We start from the raw sequence: 19,033 nt of genomic DNA on the forward strand, positions 1-19,033 counted from the left end.
GCAGGCCCGAGACAGCCTGCCCATATTCCGCTGACGGTTGTACTCTGTGTGGAATTCTAGTGAGGCATCGTCAGCGTAAAGCAATGTTAGGACTTGGCGAGCTTTTGTCTGAAAGCAGTCCGGTCAGTCCCATTCCCCCTGCTCTATTCCCCGTTATTCCTGCAAGTTTATTTCCCTCGTCCAATTTCCTTTTGAAATCATTCATCGTCTCCGCTTCCACCCCCCTCGCGGGCAGTGAGTTCCAGGTCATTAACACTCACTGTGTAAAAATGTTCCTCCTCGCATCCTCTCCCCCCACCACTTACCCAAAATCTTAAATCTGTGTCCCGTCCTCCCCAGTCCTTGTGCCATCAGCCAATGGGAACAGCTTTTCTTTGTCCACCTTATCCAAACCTGTCATCATCTTGTCCACCTCTATCAAATCCCTCCCCTCTCAATCTCCTTTGCCCCAAGGAGAACAACCCCAGCTTCTCCAACTCCCTAACCCCTGTTGCTAAAATCCCCTCATCCCTGGGACCGTTCTGGTCAATCTCCTCCGCAACCCTCTCGAGGATCCTAACATCCTTCCCCTAAAGTAAGGTGACCAGAACTGGACACAATACCCTAGTTGTGGCCTAACCAGAGTTTTATAAAAGCTTTGGTGTAACTTGCCTGCTTTTGTACTCAGTATCCCTCTCGCTGTGCTCAGAATGGTATTCCAGGCTAACTGAGGGATAAATATTGGACCCAGGACGCAGGGGGGGAAGTTTATGAAGGATGTTGTCTTTACCTGCAAACAAAGCTCAAGGCTGTGACAACATTGAAATGTCTGGTTAATGCTCTTTATTAAATCAGATTAAGCCACAGAATGATTTTGAGACCAGTATTGATTAGGACTCACTTGGAAAGGACATTTCATAGTGTTCCACCTTGAGTAGCTTCTTTAGTGCTCACACAAATGATCCTCAAGGACCTAGAGTGCCTGTACTGTTGATACGTTTAATTACCTACTCCTAATGTAACTGTAATATTCTGACCGTGTCCGCTTAGTTGTCTTTCACTGAGACTGCACAAATCGGTTCACTCATAGGAGATAGGAATAGACCCCTCCAGCCTTCACTCACATGAACATAACAAAATAGGAATAGGCCTCTTGACTCTGCTCCACCTTTCAATAAGCTCGTGGCTGATCTGTTTGTGTTTCGAGTTCCACATTCCCATCTACACCCCCGATAACCTTTGATCCCCTTACCTAACAAGAATCGATCCAACTCCAACTTAAAAGTATTGTGACCCCGCCTCCACCCCCTTCTGAGGCCGAGAGTTCCAAAGTCACACAACCCTCTGAGAAAAAATTTCTCCTCATTTCTGTCCCTAAAAGGGCGACCCCTAATTTTAAAACAGTGACCCCCTAGTTCTGGACTCACCCACAAGAGGAAACATTCTTTCCGCATCCACCTTGTCAAGGCTGTTCAGGATCTTGTATCCTTCAATCAAATCACCCCTCACTCTTCTAAACTCCAGTGGAAACAAGCCCAGTCTGTCCAACCTTTCCTCATAAGACAACCCGCTCATTCCAGGTATCAATCTAGTCAACCTCCTCTGAACCACCTCCAACGTATTTACATCCTTCCACTCACTGATTAATTGATCAGTTATGTCCTTTCCCTCATCCCTCCCAGTGTAATAGCAACACAAACATATTTAATATCAGATTGCCTTTTATTTATATATTCTATCATGGGGTGTGGGTATCACTGGCTAAGCCCAAATGTTGCCCATCCCCAATTGCCCTTGAACAGCCATTTCAGAGTCAGCCACATTTGCTGTGGGGTCTGGAGTCACGTGTAGGCCCAGACTGGGTAAGAATGGCAGATTTCCTTCCCTAAAGGGACATTAGTGAGCCAGATGGGTTTTCACCAGCTGCTGTGGTGGGATTTGAACCCATGGCTCCTGGGCCTCTGGCTTAGCGACATTACTACCACACCACCATCCCCTGATTGATCTCCCTACTTGTGTCAGTCATGTTTCAGTGGGTAGATCCTGTTGCCTCTTGAGTCAAAAGCTTATGGGTTTGAGGTGCACTCTAGAGGCTTGAACCCAAAAACCTGGGCTGTCTCCATGGAGGACACACACACACACATGTACACACACACACACACGTGCACACACACATGCGTGCACACACGCACTCACGCACACATGCAGACACACACACACACTCACAGACACACACATACACTCACAGACACACACACACACTCACAGACACACACATACACACACATACACACTCAGACATACTTGCAGACACACACACACACAGACACACTCGCAGACACACACACACACTCGCAGACACACTCAGACACAGACACACACTCATAGATACACATACAGACACAGACACACACACACACACATACATACTCACACACACTCACATTCACAGACACACACACAGACACGCACACACGCTAACAGACACATACACAGACACACACACACGCTCATAGACACACATACACAGACATACATGCAGACACACACACACACACACACACACACACGCTTACAGACACGCACAGACACACACACTCACAGACACAGACCACAGGATATGTCAATAGGGTGAGGCGACGAGTCTCATGCAGAGCACAAGCTGGTTGGGCTGAGTGGCCTGTGACTGTGCACTGAGTGTGAAATTCTTTCATCACTGATAGTATTGTGGCTGGGGTGGGTTGGGTTGTTGGGCAGTGGTAATCAACTAAGAGGGAGTCCTGCAGGGTCTGCGGGCTTGGGGTGGGGGAGGGGGGGGTTTGTTGGTGGTGGTGGGGTGCATTTCTCATCACCTGACTGCTGCTGCTGCTGTTGTTGATCCTCCAGCCACATTCTGGATAAACCCACAGTTCAAGGTCCACCTGAAAGAGGAGGATGATGAGCGGGACGGGACAGAGTCAGGCTGCAGCTTCCTGGTGGCTCTGATGCAGAAGGACCGGCGCAAGCTGAGGACCGCGGGCAAGGACATGGAGACCATCGGCTTCGCCATCTACGAGGTGCGACGGCCACGCGACATGGTGGCAGCGGCTGTGGGGGAGTAGTGGTGGGGGGGTGGGGTGGTTTCCATGACAGCAGGCGAATTGTCCATTGGTTCCTCCCTCCTTGGCGGGACGGGTCTCGCTGTCTGCTCCCTGGCCGGGGGCTCGCTTTTGTCAGTTATCAGCCGGCTGTTTGACCGCAGGAGGCATCTCGGAAATAATCACAGCCCCTCCCCCCCAACACCCCCCACCACCTGAAATCTTCAAGCCCCACCTCTAGATTATTCCCGCTCATAGGTTTTTCATTGTCGGGACTATCAAATCGGCAGGATAGATCTGATTTCGCTGGCGCTAACCCCGTACGTGATGCCAGGGAGGAAGAAGCTCGGCTGAGCTCCACCCCGCTCCATATCCGATGGCTTTTCCCAACAGGAACCACCGGATAGCGATGAGGGCCGGGGGCGGTGGGGGGAAACCATGGCCGGTCTCCTTCTGCTCCAGGGGAAGTCCTGAGGCTCATTGGAGTAGGACAGGGTGTGCTGCAGGTGGGGGCGAGTCGATGGAGGGAGGCGCGTGGCACCCAGCACGGGAGCAGATGGGTAAGGTGGCCTATCCCTGTGCGGCCGGTCTGGTTGAGGTGAGGTAACTCGGCCCGTGGGATTCTGTGCGTCACAAGGGAACCGGAGATTAAAGTTGGGGGGGGGGGGGGGGCGGCGAGAGTTCAGTGAGGCCGACTTGGACCACGACAGTTGAGGGGATTTCAGTTCATTTCTGGTGCTGACCTTGTTCCCCGTGCACGCACTGCCCAACCCTAATCCTTCCTCTGTCTCTCCGCAGGTCCCAGATGAGGTAAGTCTGTTTGCCTGTGAGGCTGCGGCTCCCGTTCAGAGCAGGTAAAGATCCCACAGCTGGGGTTGGAGAAGGGGGAAGGGATAGAGCGGGCACAGAGTGAGGGATAGGGCGGGCACAGCGTGATGCAGATGTCCGATTGCATAAATATAGATGGAAATTTTTAAAGGTAATTTATAGCTCCATGGTCACCGCTTTATGTACAGGGGCCAACATCAGCCAAATATTTGACCATGGGGGGGCATCAGCCTAACCTGATTCCCCACCACCCCCCCCAATCACCAGCTATTTACCATGAGGTGCATCAAAGTCTAACCTGATTTCTCTCCCCCCCCCCACTCCCTAATCAGCCAGCTATTTGGCCATGGGGTGCATCACAGCCTAACCTGATTTCCTCCCACTTTCCCATCAGCCAGTTACTTGACCACCGGGAGCATCACAGCTGAACTAGATCACCCCACACCATGCCCCCACCCCCATCAGCTAACTATTTGACCACGGTGGGGGGGGGGGGGGGAGATGGGATCACAGCTGAACCTGATCTCCCCCCACTCCCATCAACCAGCTATTTGACCACAGGAGGTATCACTGCTGAACCTGAGTCCCCATCAGCCAGCTATTTGACCACAGGGGGCATTACAACCTAACCTGATTCCACCACCCCACCATCAGCCAGCTACTTGACCATGGGGGGCATCACAGCTGAAACCCCTCCTTACTGGCACCCCCACTTCCGCAGCCAGTCCCAAATGAGGAATCGGAGTCCCCTCCCCCACCCCCACCCCGACCCCCACCCCCAGATTGATCCCGTTCCCTCCGACGAGTCTACGGGTTGAAGTATTTAAAGCGAGACCAGCGGGCTGAAGCTCGGAGTCCCCGGCTGTGCGGGCATTGGCCCGAGCGGAGTTGATCGGCCGCAGCGGGCTGCTGTTCACCGTGCAGCAGGCCCGGGACTGAATCGGAGGGACCCACCTACTAATGCCCCACCGAAGCAGACAAAACCCACTACCCCGTCCCCTTTCCCCTCAATCCTGCTCATTCTTACAGGTACTTATCCAACTCCCGCTTTGGAAAGCTCCTATTGAATCTGCTTCCGCCGCCCTCTCAGGCAGCGCCTTCTGGATCACCACAACTCGCCATGTCAAAAAAATAAACCAAAACTCTCCTCGTCCTCGTGTCCCCCCACCCCCCAGCCGATTTGCTTCAATCTGTGTCCTCCCTCTGGTTACCGACCTTCCCGCTGTATCTCCCCCGCGTTCTCCTCGCTGTGTTTCAGTACGTCGGACAGTCGGCCGTGCACCTGAAGAGGGACTTCTTCCTGACCCACGGCTCCCGGGCCCGGTCCGACCTGTTCATCAACCTCCGGGAGGTCAGCAGCCGCTTCAAGCTGCCCGCCGGCGAGTACCTGATCGTCCCCTCCACCTTCGAGCCCAACAAGGAGGCCAACTTCTGCCTGCGGGTCTTCTCGGAGAAGCTCGCCGAGTCGGAGTAAGTGGGGAGGGGTCGGGAGGGGAGGGGTGTGGGGGAGGGGAGGGGTGTGGGGGAGGGGAGGGGTGTGGGGGAGGGGAGGGGTGGGGTAGAGTGGAGAGGGGTGGGGTAGAGTGGAGAGGGGTGGGGTAGAGTGGAGAGGGGTGGGGTAGAGTGGAGAGGGGTGGGTGGGGTAGAGTGTGGAGGGTGGGGTGGAGAGGGGAGGGGAGGGGTGAGGGGGTGGGGTGGAGTGGGATGGGGAGGGGAGGGGTGGGGTGGAGAGGGAGGGGTGGGTGGGGTGGAGAGGGGGAGTGGGAGGGGAGGGGAGGGGTGGGGACTGGTGGGGACGGGTGGTGAGGGCTGGGGAGAGGTGTGGGGACGGGAGGTGTGGGCAGGGGTGTAGGGGGAGGGGTGGGGTGGAGAGGGGTGGGAGGGATGGGGTGGGGTGTGGTGGTGAGTGGAGGTGTGGGAGGGGTGGGAAGGGGAGGGGAGGAGTGGGGAGTGGTGGGGTGGGAAAGTCCCGGCGTTTGTATAAGCAGCAACGTTACCCTGGGAGGTGGGGGAGGAGGAGGAGGGGAGAGATTTGTAATCAAGTAGGTGGAAGGCCAGTCAGCGTGCAGATGGGCTGAACGTCCTGTGTACAGCAAGATCCCGTGGCATCCAATGTTGGCTGCTGATGGGGTTCTTTTGACACTGCCCTGCTCCTTCTCTGGTGCTGTGGGAGGTTGAGGCGCTACTGGCGGAGACAGGGGGGGCCCGTGTCCCACTCTCTACCCCTTCCCCCCGACCTTGTGTCCCACTCTCTACCCCTTCCCCCCGACACTGCGTCCCACTCTCTACCCCTTCCCCCCGACACTGCGTCCCACTCTCTACCCCTTCCCCCCGACACTGCGTCCCACTCTCTACCCCTTCCCCCCGACACTGCGTCCCACTCTCTACCCCTTCCCCCCCCCGACACTGCGTCCCACTCTCTACCCCTTCCCCCCGACACTGCGTCCCACTCTCTACCCCTTCCCCCCGACACTGCGTCCCACTCTCTACCCCTTCCCCCCGACACTGCTTCCCACTCTCTACCCCTTCCCCCCGACACTGCGTCCCACTCTCTACCCCTTCCCCCCGACACTGCGTCCCACTCTCTACCCCTTCCCCCCGACACTGCGTCCCACTCTCTACCCCTTCCCCCCGACACTGCGTCCCACTCTCTACCCCTTCCCCCCGACACTGCGTCCCACTCTCTACCCCTTCCCCCCGACACTGCGTCCCACTCTCTACCCCTTCCCCCCGACACTGCGTCCCACTCTCTACCCCTTCCCCCCGACACTGCGTCCCACTCTCTACCCCTTCCCCCCGACACTGCGTCCCACTCTCTACCCCTTCCCCCCGACACTGCGTCCCACTCTCTACCCCTTCCCCCCGACACTGCGTCCCACTCTCTACCCCTTCCCCCCGACACTGCGTCCCACTCTCTACCCCTTCCCCCCGACACTGCGTCCCACTCTCTACCCCTTCCCCCCGACACTGCGTCCCACTCTCTACCCCTTCCCCCCGACACTGCGTCCCACTCTCTACCCCTTCCCCCCGACACTGTGCCTCAATGTACCCCTTCCCCCTGACCTGGTGCCCCACTCTCTACCCCTTCCCCCCCCCCCCCCCTTTTGCCTCAATCTACCCCTTCCCCCTGACCTGGTGCTTCAATCTACCCCTTCCCCCTGACCCGGTACCCCACTCTACCCCTTCCCCATGACCTGCTGAGCTCAAGGCTGATGTGAGAAGCTGGCAGCCGACTGGGTGATGGGAGTCGGATGAAGCGTCGAGGTCCTGGAGTGCGGAATGCCGTATGGCTGGATTGAGCCCCAGCTCAGCGAGCCCCACTCCCGCTCTCCCTCTCTCTCCCTTGCGCTCTCCACCCTGAAGTGGAAGGTCACAGCTTCAAGTCCTGTTTCAGAGTCTGGAGCCCGTGACCCAGGCTGGCACTCGGTTCCCCAATGCCCACCTCCTGGGTGATGACGCGTGGAACAAATGCTGGGCCTGGCCAAAGAGGCTTTCGTTCACTGAACAAACATTTTTAAAGATGCCCGGGCGTTCGAGGGGAGTGGGAGGGCAGGGATCGGCCTGGGGACTGGTGACCATGAAGCAATCCCGTTCCTATCAATGTCAGAGTGGGAGCAGTGACTGGTTTTAACCGTGTCTTTTACAGGGAATTTGATGACACGATCAGTGCTAACCTGGTGCAGGAGGTAAGATGCAGCAGATTAAAGGGTGTAGTTTAGTCTGGGCGCTGGATCATTACGCTGAACGCTGCATGTTGCTCTATTCTGTTATATGGTGTGTCAGTGCTGAGTAATGGAACAATTCCAACTACCAGCGTCATCCAACACAGCAAGGCTACGTACAGAGTAAAGCTCCCTCTACACTGTCCCCATCAAAAACTCCAAGGACAGGTACAGCACAGGGTTAGATACAGAGTAAAGCTCCCTCTACACTGTCCCCATTAAACACTCCCAGGACAGGTACAGCATGGGGCTAGATACAGAATAAAACTCCCTCTACACTGTCCCCATCAAACACTCCCAGGACAGACACAACACGTGGTTAGATACAGAGTAAAGCTCCCTCTACACTGTCCCCATCAAACACTCCCAGGACAGGTACAGCACTGGGTTAGATACAGAGTAAAGCTCCCTCTACACTGTCCCTATCAAACACTCCCAGGACAGGTACAGCACGGGGTTGGAGAGGGGGAGTTGGCATGTTTATCTGGGTGAGCTCTGGAGCATGTTGCTCACTGTTTGATGTTGGTCTCTTGTCTCCATCAGGAGGAAATTCCTGAACACGAGATTGATGAAAAATTCAAAAGTCTCTTCAGGCAGCTGGCCGGAGAGGTGAGCCTGGCTATCCGGACGTTTAGATCCATCTCCTGGACTGCACTCCAACAACAACTTGCATTTATACAGCACCTTCCTAATAATAATAAACATGTTCCGGGGCTCCTCACAGGAGCAATGCTCAAATCAAATTCAATCCTGGGCCTCTTCAGGCCACTGAAAGCTTGGTCAAAGAATTCGACTGTAAGGGATGTCTTAAAGGAGAAAGACACAGGCCGCTGTGGTCCCAGAGGACTACAGTCTGCTCTCTATTAGAGATAGGTGACTGGTGGTGAGTTTAACCTGAGGGTCAGCACTCCTCAGGCGAGGGGTGAGGTTGAGAAGTCAGGGCCTTCATGGATGACCTCGGCCGGTCGGCGCTGTTGGTGTCGCTCTGCCTCACAAACCAGCCGACCAGCCAACTGACCCAAAGAGAGCAGGGCAGCAAGGTTTAGGGAGGGAATCCCCAGAGCTCAGGGCCCCCAGGCAGCTGAAGGCCCGGCCACCAATGATGGAGCGATGGGAAATCGGGGGATGCTCAAGAGGCTGGAATTGGAGGAGTGCAGAGATCTCGGAGGGTTGTAGGGGCTGGAGGAGGTTACAGAGATAGGGAGGGGTGTCGGGGCTGGAGGAGGTTACAGAGATAGGGAATGTTGTAGGGACTGGAGGAGGTTTCAGAGATAGGGTTGTAGGGGCTGGAGGAAGTTACAGAGATAGGGAGAGTTGTAGGGGCTGGAGGAGGTTACTGAGATAGGGAGAGGTGTAGGGGCTGGAGGAGGTTACAGAGATAGGAAGAGATGTAGGGGCTGGAGGGGGTTACAGAGATAGGGAGGGTTGTAGGGGCTGGAGGAGGTTACAAAGATAGAGAGGGTTGTAGGGGTTGGAGGAGGTTACAGAGATAGGGAGGGTTGTAGGGACTGGAGGAGGTTACAGAGATAGGTAGGGTTTAGGGGCTGGAGGAGGTTACAGAGATAGGGAATGGAGTGAGGCCATGGAGGGATGAAGAATTTCCCTCCATCGGAGTCCAGATTGGAAGTGGCTACGATGTGACTGTGATAAAGCCCCAATTTCCCCCTGCGCATGTCGCTCATGAGGGTTTTTGTAGCTGGCTGGATTTCCAAAGCTGCTTAGAGAGAGCTCTCCCTGACCTAATGACGCGAAACATGTTCCCTTCATCTCTCCCACAGGACATGCAGATCACGGTGAAGGAGCTGCAAACAATTCTGAACCGGGTGGTGGGAAAACGTAAGCAAGCTGCCCACTTCCGGGCCTTCAGGCCTCTCTCTCTCTCTCTCGGTGCCAACCCTCAGGTGCTGACCAACACCCCGTAACCAACCCCTCTCTTCTGTCCTGTCTGTAGACCAAGACCTGAAGACGGATGGGTTCAGCATGGACTCCTGCCGCTGTATGATTAACCTCATGGACGTATCCACCTCAGAGCCATCGGCAACCACACCCGCCTGGTGGCAATCGTCTGGGGGGAGGTTTCGGTGTCCCGCGTCACTGATGTAAGCAGGCGTCGGGAGGTGGCGAGGGTAGGGCCCGGGCGCGTGGGATCTTTGAGGTGGGGGGAAGGGGGGGCGCGAGGCCTGGGATTGGGAAGCAGCACGTTGCCAATTCACAGCTCGGAGGCCCAGGAAACCTTCCCTTCGGATCAAATTAGGCGTCCAAATAATCCTGCACTTTTCCTTAAATGTTCTTCCTGTAAACAGCGAGATGGAGACGCCAGGCTTGGCCTTACAGAGTTCAACGTGCTGTGGAATAAGATACGCAAGTGGCTGGTAAGATGTTATTTCTAGTGCTTTCTCCAGAATCCACCTCCCCCACCCCACCAGCCACTCCTGTGGCTGCTGACTCTGGTCGGGGTGCAGGTCACCATTGTGGCAGGGGTTGGGTCGAGGGGCCTTCAGCTGTCTGGGCCCTGAGCTCTGGAATTCCCTCTCTAAATCTCTCTCTACCCCTCCTCTCTCTCTCTGCATCTCCCTCTCTCTGCATCTCCCTCTCTCTGCATCTCCCTCTCTCTGCATCTCCCTCTCTCTGCATCTCCCTCTCTCTGCATCTCCCTCTCTCTGCATCTCCCTCTCTCTGCATCTCCCTCTCTCTGCATCTCCCTCTCTCTGCATCTCCCTCTCTCTGCATCTCCCTCTCTCTGCATCTCCCTCTCTCTGCATCTCCCTCTCTCTGCATCTCCCTCTCTCTGCATCTCCCTCTCTCTGCATCTCCCTCTCTCTGCATCTCCCTCTCTCTGCATCTCCCTCTCTCTGCATCTCCCTCTCTCTGCATCTCCCTCTCTCTGCATCTCCCTCTACCTCTCTCTCTTGCCTCCTTTCAGAGGCTCTGTCAAACTTCCCTCATTGACCAACCTTCTGCTCAATCCCCCTGACGTCTCCTGATCAACTTTCTGCCTTGGGAGGCTTCGTCTTTCAAACGGGACGTTCAACCTGGGGCCCTTGGCCTTTCGAATCAATCTAGGGCCCCTCCCCTCCCCCCTCCAGTGGATGTGAAAGATCCCACGGCCAGTTATTTGAAGAAGAGTTCTCTCCCCACCGCCCCCACCACCCGGTGCCCTGACCGATATTTATCCCTCGACCAACATCACCGAAAACAGGCGATCTGGGTCTTTAGATCGCATTTGCTGCGCGTGGGATCTTGCTGTGCACAAGTTGGCCGCTGCTTCTCCTCCGTTGCAACAGCGTCTGCACTTTGAAAAAGCACTTTCTTTGGCCGTGCGGCGCTCTGGGGTACACTGAGGTTGTGAAACAGGCTGGGCGAGTGCACGTTGTCACCGAGCACCCTCTTGTATCTGGAGCCAAGAGGCCTCCCTTCACCTGAGAGCCATCTTATTTGTGATATCTCACTGAGGCTAGCCTGTTTCCCCCCTCCCCCCACCCAGCGTCCACTCTCTGGTGGGAGATTAGTCAGTAGCGAGCAGGAATAAAGGGTTATATATATCCGCACCCACCCCCTCCCTCCCCCACCACAACACCCCCAATTTCTCACCTCAGGGAGTTGAAGTCAGTTGTGGTGACCCAACCAGTGTCATCAGCAAAAACCGGCGATCGAAGCCTTCGGCCAGTCCCACACATGGGGTGTATCTAGCTCCTGAGCCATCAGTCCTTGAGGGAGAGGATTGTCAGCGTTTGGGGGCGGGGTGGGTAGGGTGGGTGTCGGGGTGGGGGGGTTAGTGTCCAGGAATCACCACGACTAATGGAGATGTGGATATTTCCCCACAGGGTGTTTTCAGACAGTTTGATTTGGATAAATCTGGAACGATGAACGCCTACGAGATGAGACTGGCCTTGGAATCTGCAGGTACTGCTCCAACACACACACACACACACACGCACGGTCTTGGTCCTGTTAGTGTGGATCATAACCGTTTGCAGATTGCTGGAAGGAAGGGCTTTGGCCTTTCAGTTCATTCACGGGGAGCTGGGCATCCGCAGGGCAAGGCTGGCACGGATTGTATTCTGACACAGCCGATGGTAAAGGCTGAACTGCTCAAATCCCAGAGGGAAACTTGAAACAACCGACCCAACCTGTTTTTGCAATTTGTATGTTTCGAGATGCAGTGGTAATAAGACCACTCAAGAGCCTTTCATAAAACTAAATTAAACATTTATTAACACAAGAAAGATTGTAAGCACACACACACATGTCCACAAAATTACTACTCTAATAATTACAAAAATCTCCTAATTAACCTGACTCTGTTAAAGCAACAGTAAAACACATAGATTTAAACAGACCCCTGGCAAAGCACACTCTGGACTGTCGAATTCAAAATGAGTTTCTTTCAGCTCTGGGTCCTTCCAGATTGGCTTGAGGCTTTCGGGATGGAGGCTTTAGATCTTAAAATCCCTCTTCCTTTTTTTTTTACCAACAGTCTTCTCTTCCTTTATACATATTTTCCTCTTTGAATGCAAATTCTTGTTGCATCACTAGATTTTTTTGAACTTTGCCTCTACTAACAATAAACCCCTTTCATAGCATCAATTTTATTAGTAAGCTTTGGAAAAAGTAAACACATTGTTTGGCTTCTTCTGGCTAGGTGTAATATTTCACCTGTTCTTTTGAATGGTTTATTTAAAAATGCAAAATGTGCCCTTTACATTTCACTTTGTAACTTCCGTGTGTTTACCTAATCACCATTTCAAACCTACTTTTCTTCTATACCTCTAGATCAGCTGGCTTTAATGCAATTAAGACAGACACACGCACACAGACACACACACACAGACACATATGCACCACTAGAACTCTATTTTAAAGTAATTTCCAATAACATTATAGACATTCTTATATCTCCTTGACAATTGTCCATCCCCAGTCGTCCCTCAGGAGGATGGTGGTAAGCCACCTTCTTGAACTGCTAGTGGTTTAATACAACAGAACCGTCCTGGCGGGCTGTTTCCAAGTGGACCCATGTTGGCGGGAGACTGGAGTCACGTGTAGACTGACACCAGGTGAAAACAGAAAGCTTCCCTCTCCACAGGGACATTCGTGGACCAGTTGGGGTTTTTAATACTCTCATGGCCACTGTGGGATTTGAATTCACGTTCTCTGGAATATCCTTCTTCCCTCTTCCCATGCCGAACGGCACAAGACAGACAAAGCACGTGTTTCTGTCTGCTTCCACAGCTAGCCTCTCTAGCCTTTCACCAAAGGCCACAGCTTAAGGACGTCACTCTGCATCAAGCATGCCTGACCCGGAGACTCTCTCACTCTGACTGGCTGCCATTGGCGTGCCAGAAGAACTTTCAGGTTGAAAAGCAAACCGTTTGGCTGCATTTTTAAAAATTTATTTCTTTGTGGGATGCGGGCATTGCTGGCTGGGCCCAGCATTTATTGCCCATCCCTAATTGCCCCTTGAGAAGGTCGGGGGGTGAGCCCCCTACTTGAGCCGCTGCAGTCCATGTGGTGTAGGTACACCCACAGTGCTGTTAGGGAGGGAGTTCCAGGATTTTGACCCAGCGACAGAGAAGGAACGGCCGATATATTTTCAAGTCAGGATGGTGAGTGGCTTGGAGGGGAGCTTGCAGGTGGTGGTGTTCCCATGTGTCTGCTGCCCTTGTCCTTCTAGATGGTAGAGGTCGTGGGTTTGGAAGGTGCTGTCGAAGGACCCTTGGTGAGTTGCTGCAGTGCATCTTGTAGATGGTACACACACTGCTGCTACTGTGCGTCGGTGGTGGAGGGAGTGAACGTTTGTGGATGGGGTGCCAATCAAGCGGGGCTGCTTTGTCCTGGATGGTGTCGAGCATCTTGAGTGTTGTGGGAGCTGCACTCATCCAGGCAAGTGGGGAGTATTCCATCACACTCCTGACTTGTGCCTTGTAGATAGTGGTCAGGATTTAGTGGGGGGGTGGTCAGGAGGTGAGATTATTTCACACTCCCCTAAACCAGAGGGTAACTGCCGCAGCCCCCCAGCAAAAATAAACCGGATTAGTTAATCACTCACCTCAGTTGTTGTTTGAGAGATCTTGCGGTGTCCAAGATGTCAGCACAACAGTTACTGCTCTTCACAGCAACATGTTGTATATTACCTGGGCCACTTTGGGATCTATCTGAGGGATGTGATGAGTCACTATACAAATGCAGGTTCTTTCTTCTGTTTCTAGTTGCTTCTGGGACCAGCATGCAGAATTAAGTTCAGCCTTGGCTGCCCTTTATTGAGTTACAAAGCAGAACCATCGGTGGGATCTGCCTGTGTACAAAATGGTCACCAAACCTTCGTGTGAAAGGCTGTAGGAGTGATTCCCACAGCCTTGCTGAGGTGCTTTTGGGCAGACTTAGTGGTAGTGTCACTGGACTAGTAATCCAGAGGCCCCAGGCTAATGCTCTGAGGGACAGGGGCTCAAATCCCACCACGGCAGCTGGTGGAATTTAAATTCAATAAATCTGGAATTATAAAGTTAGTCTCAGTGATGGTGACCATGACAACCATCATCGGTTTTCGTAAAAACCCATCTGGGTCACTAATGTCCCCTTTAGGGAAGGAAATCTGCCGTCCTTACCCGGTCTGGGCTTACACGTGACTCCAGACCCCACAGCAAATGTGGTTGACTCTTAACTGCCCCCTCTGAAATGGCCGAGCAAGACACTCAGTTCAAGGGCAATTAGGGATGGGCAACAAATGCTGGGCCTTGTCGGTGGTCACATCCTGTGAAAGAATTTTTAAAGAGCCATATAAAGGGGAGTTTTTACTGAATGCAGGTTAGTTTGCAGATCTCAATGAATCAGTAGTTCAGGTTTCGGGCCTAGCTGAACAGGCTTTTGGCAGGTGGCTCTGCGGGCCTACCCTCCAAGGCTCCACTGCAGCCCAGAGCAATTCTTCATCTTCCAAAAGCAATTTGGACTGGGAAAAGTAAGATCCCAGAAACATAACCCCCTGTTTTGTGATTAATGTGTGCGTGTGCCTCACTGCTTTCTCTCTCTCTCTCTCTCTCTCTCTCTCTTTCGCAGGGTTTAAACTGAACAACCACCTGCACAATCTGCTCATCACACGATACGCGGAACCCGACCTTTCCATCAACTTCAATAACTTTATCTGCTGTCTAATCCGGCTGGAAAGCATGTACAGTGAGTCTCATACCTTGCCCCTCTCATTGCCCCCACCACCGATACTGCTCTACTGTAACTTCTCACTCCTCCTGCACTGGAGCTGACTCCTCCTGTGACATGGCCCCCTCAGGTATCTCACCTGCTTGACCGATTTGCGAACAGAGTCAGTGAGCATTGCCAGGCTCTTTGACCACGGCAGACTTCACAGCCAATCCAGTCCATTTGACTTCACCCCCCGCCACCCGCCCCCCCCGCCAAGTTGCCGGCAGGAGTCAATGGATGTGGTTCATGAATGAGTGAGAGTGTATGTGTGTGTATCTGTGAGAGTGTGCATGTGTATCTGTGAGTTTGTGTGTGTCAATGTGTGTTTCTGTCTGTGTGTGTGTGTAACTGTGAGAGTGCGTCTGTGTGTATCTGTGAGTGTGTGTGTGTATATATGTGTGTGAGTGTGTGTACGACTGGGAGTGTGTGTTTGTGTGTGTGTGTCTGAGTATTTGCGTGAGAGTGTGTATTGAGTGTGTGTTTTAGAATGTGGGTGGGTGCATGTGGGAGTGTGTGTTTGTGAATATGTGTGTGTGAATGTGTGTGTCTGTGTGTGAATGTGAGTGTGTGAATGTGAGTGTGTGAATGTGAGTGTGTGAATGTGAGTGTGTGAATGTGAGTGTGTGAATGTGAGTGTGTGAATGTGAGTGTGTGAATGTGAGTGTGTGAATGTGAGTGTGTGAATGTGAGTGTGTGAATGTGAGTGTGTGAATGTGAGTGTGTGAATGTGAGTGTGTGAATGTGAGTGTGTGAATGTGAGTGTGTGAATGTGAGTGTGTGAATGTGAATGTGTGTGAGTGTGTGAGTGTGTGTGAGTGTGAATGTGAGTGTGTGTGTGTGTATCAGTGTGTGTGTGTATCAGTGTGTGTGTGTATCAGTGTGTGTGTGTATCAGTGTGTGTGTGTATCAGTGTGTGTGTGTATCAGTGTGTGTGTATCAGTGTGTGTGTGTATCAGTGTGTGTGTGTATCAGTGTCAGTGTGTAAATGTGTGAGTGCAAGTGCATGAGTGTGTGTACACGTGTATCTGTGTGTGTGAGGGTGTGTGTATATCAGTGTCAGTGTGTAAGTATGAGTGTGTGCGCGTCTGAGAGAGTGCGTGTGTGTGTGTGCATGTGCCTGGGAGAGTGTGTTTGTATGTATATGAGAGTGTGCGTGCATCTGAGAGTGTGTGTTGTCTGAGTATTTGCGTGAGAGTATGTATGTGAGTGAGTTTGTGCGTTGTGTGTGTTAGAATGTGGCTGGATGCGTGTGGGTGTGTGTATGTAAATGTGTGTATCAGTTCAGTGTGTGTATTTGTGTGTGTGTGTGTATGTGTGTCTTTGTGTATCAGTGTGTGCGTATCAGCGTCAGTATGTAAGTAGGAGTGTGTGTGTGTGTCTGAGTATTTGCATGAGTGTGTGTGTGCGTGTGGGAGTATGTGTATCAGTGTGTGTCAGTGTGTGAATGTGTGTGTATCAGTGTGTGTGTGTGTCAGTGTGAGTGTGTGTATCAGTGTGTGTGTGCATGTGTGTGTCTCAGTGTCAGTGTGTGAGTGCGTGCAAGTCTGCGTGTGTATCAGTGTCAGTATATGAATGTGTGAGTGTGTGTGTATCAGTTTCCATGTGTGAACATGTGAGTGCAAGTGTATGTATGAATGTGAGTGCGTGCGAATGTGTGTGTGTATATCAATGTCAGTGTGTGAATGTGTGTATTAGTGTCAGCATGTGAATGTGAGTGCAAGAGTGTGAGTGTGTGTGTATCAGTATGTGTGTATGCGCAAATGTGTGTGTATCAATGTCAGTGTGTAAATGTGTGTGTGTATTAGTGTCAGCATGCAAATGTGTGACTGCAAATGTGTGTTTTTGAATGTGTGAGTGCGAGTGTGTGTCATTGTGAGTGTGTGTGTGAGAGAATGTGTGCATCAGTGTGCGAATGTATTAGTGTCAGTGAGAGAATGTGTGTATCAGTGTGCAAATGTGTGTGTATTAGTGTCTGTGTGTGTGAGAGAATGTGTGTATCAGTGTGCAAATGTGTCTGTGTGAGAGAGAATGTGTGTATCAGTGTGCGAATGTGTCTGCGAGAGAATGTGTGTGTATCAGTGTGCAAATGTGTCTGCGTGTGAGAATGTGTGTGTGTATCAGTGTGCGAATGTGTGTCTGCATGTGTGTGAGAGAATGTGTGTGTATCAGTGTGCAAATGTGTCTGCGTGTGAGAATGTGTCTGCGTGTGTGTGAGAATGTGTGTGTATCAGTGTGCAAATGTGTCTGCGTGTGAGAATGTGTGTGTCTGCGTGTGTGAGAGAGAATGTGTGTATCAGTGTGCAAATGTGTATCTGCGCGTGTATGTATGTGTGTGAATGTGTGTGTATGTGTCTGTGTGTGTGTGTATGAGAGAATGTGTGTGTGTATCAGTGTGCGAACGTGTGTCTGCGTGTGTGTGTGTGTGTGTGTGTGTGTCTGTCTGTCTCACTGTCGATTGACAAATAGGACCTAAATAATCGGGTTATAATTTGAGCTATTTCAGTCCCTGAGCTGCTTTCTCACTGCAGGATCCTTCATGATGCTGGACACAGACCGTGACGGTACAGTCACCTTCAATGTGTATCAGGTGAGTGCTGACATTCTCCTCAATCTCTCCCTGTAATCATCACCTCTGTAATCTCTCTCTCACACACAGCACCCCCCCACCCCCACCCCCACCCCGGCCACCACTTCAAAAGCTGCAGGGGTGCGGGGGTGAGAGAAACAAACAGGCACCGGCCGGCCAGTGACTGAGCGCTTGGCTGGAGGCTCCAACACCTTCAACGTGGTCTGTTCGTCTGACGCAGAAGCTTAGAAACTTTTCTGCTGCTCTTATTTTCTTTTAACGCCATCAGCTGGCCTCTTAAGGAAAGCAACAACAACTTTTTAAAAAAAAAAACGAAAAGGAAAACGATCCTTTCGCCCCATTAGATTCATTCACCTTTTGTGAAGCGATTCCCACTGTGGACGGGCAGGGTTTCCGAACGACGCCGACGCCGACGCTCCTTTAACTCCTCAAAATGGCGCTCGCTGGCCTCACCGGTCAGTCCGACTGTGGCCCTGAATCCACGGAAGCCTTGACATCCGCGAGCGGGGGGGGGCCCCCCCCCCACCACCACCACCACCACCACGCCGCCGGCGGTTATAAACCGATCGTAGTCCAGGATTAACGAGCTGGAGGAGCCCGCCGCGCTCAAAAGGAAATGAAGCGGGCGAGCGGTGTGCAAAAGCCGGCCGGCCGGCCGGCCCCGGGTGAACGCCGGACGCTGCAGAGCGCAGCGCGGCGCGGCGCGGCGCGGTGGCAGACGAGGGGCGTTCGGGGGGCGGGACTTGACATCCGTGGGTGACGTCTCGTGACGGTCGAGCTGCTGACGGAAGGAGCCGCGGGCGCAGCAGCGATAGCGCGCGTAGGGAGGGTGGGGGCATCGCCGGCAAGGCCCAGCGTCACCATGAGGTGGCGTCATAAATTCAATACCAGACTCGGTTCGTGTTCAAGATGACGCGCGCGGGGGAGGGGGGCGTGGGCTTTGCTGGCCGGGCCAGCGCGTGTAACCCCCCCCCCACGAAAGGGGACGTCGGTGGGCCAGGCGGGTTTTTGCAAGGACCCCGTCATTTTGCGCCGCTTTGCCGGCGGTGAGGGCGGGCCCTGGAGTTCGGTGTTGGCTGGAGAGGGCTCGGGGGGTGTCTGAAAGGTCGCGATACAGATGGAAGTGGAGAGCGGGGCGCGGGGCGCGGGCCCAGTTGTGTGACCTCTAACCCTGATTTTCCTGTTGGTTCCCCCCCCCCCCCCCCAGTGGCTCACGCTGACCATGTTTTAACCGAACCATGTGCCAAGTCCCGGCTCCTGCTGAAGCTTCCTCCGCCCGTCTTCCGTGACGCCCAAGTGCCTTTTGCTATTCGGACGATGGATGCGAACCGACTGCTGGCACCAGCGGGTGTGCTGCGTTCCCCACACCCTCCCCCACCCCCACCCCCACTCCCTCCCCACTCACCCACCCCCTCCTCACCCATTCCCTCCCCTCCCCACCCACCTCACCCACACCCTCCCCCACCTCACCCCCACCCTCACCCCCACACCCACACCCTCCCCACCTCCCCCACCTCACCCACCCCACCCCCTCCTCACCCACACCCTCCCCACTCACCCACCCCACCCTAACCCTCCTCACCCACACCCCACCCTCCCCCACCCCCACACCCTCCCCACTCACCCACCCCACCCCCTCCTCACCC

At 53.5% G+C, this 19,033-nt stretch overlaps 1 protein-coding gene across 2 annotated transcripts in view; it reads left to right on the plus strand.

Moving 5' to 3' along the window:
- The window catches only part of LOC121273031 (calpain-1 catalytic subunit-like), a 117,658-nt gene extending 98,870 nt beyond the window's left edge, over positions 1 to 18,788 (plus strand). Inside the window, exons 11-22 of one of the 2 annotated variants that reach the window (XM_041179979.1) lie at positions 2,866 to 3,035; positions 3,855 to 3,866; positions 5,143 to 5,354; positions 7,531 to 7,570; positions 8,150 to 8,215; positions 9,385 to 9,442; positions 9,558 to 9,622; positions 9,910 to 9,978; positions 11,431 to 11,509; positions 14,660 to 14,776; positions 17,329 to 17,387; positions 18,595 to 18,788. In XM_041179979.1, the coding sequence (XP_041035913.1) occupies positions 2,866 to 3,035; positions 3,855 to 3,866; positions 5,143 to 5,354; positions 7,531 to 7,570; positions 8,150 to 8,215; positions 9,385 to 9,442; positions 9,558 to 9,622; positions 9,910 to 9,978; positions 11,431 to 11,509; positions 14,660 to 14,776; positions 17,329 to 17,387; positions 18,595 to 18,618 (971 nt within the window). In that variant the 3' untranslated portion in view covers positions 18,619 to 18,788. Of the gene's footprint in view, positions 1 to 2,865; positions 3,036 to 3,854; positions 3,867 to 5,142; positions 5,355 to 7,530; positions 7,571 to 8,149; positions 8,216 to 9,384; positions 9,443 to 9,557; positions 9,706 to 9,909; positions 9,979 to 11,430; positions 11,510 to 14,659; positions 14,777 to 17,328; positions 17,388 to 18,594 lie in introns of those variants that run through there. The other variant, XM_041179980.1, reaches the window with a different exon arrangement.
- Positions 18,789 to 19,033: the final 245 nt, after the last annotated feature.

This window comes from Carcharodon carcharias, chromosome 37, assembly GCF_017639515.1.
Source record: "Carcharodon carcharias isolate sCarCar2 chromosome 37, sCarCar2.pri, whole genome shotgun sequence".
NCBI lineage: Eukaryota > Metazoa > Chordata > Chondrichthyes > Lamniformes > Lamnidae > Carcharodon > Carcharodon carcharias.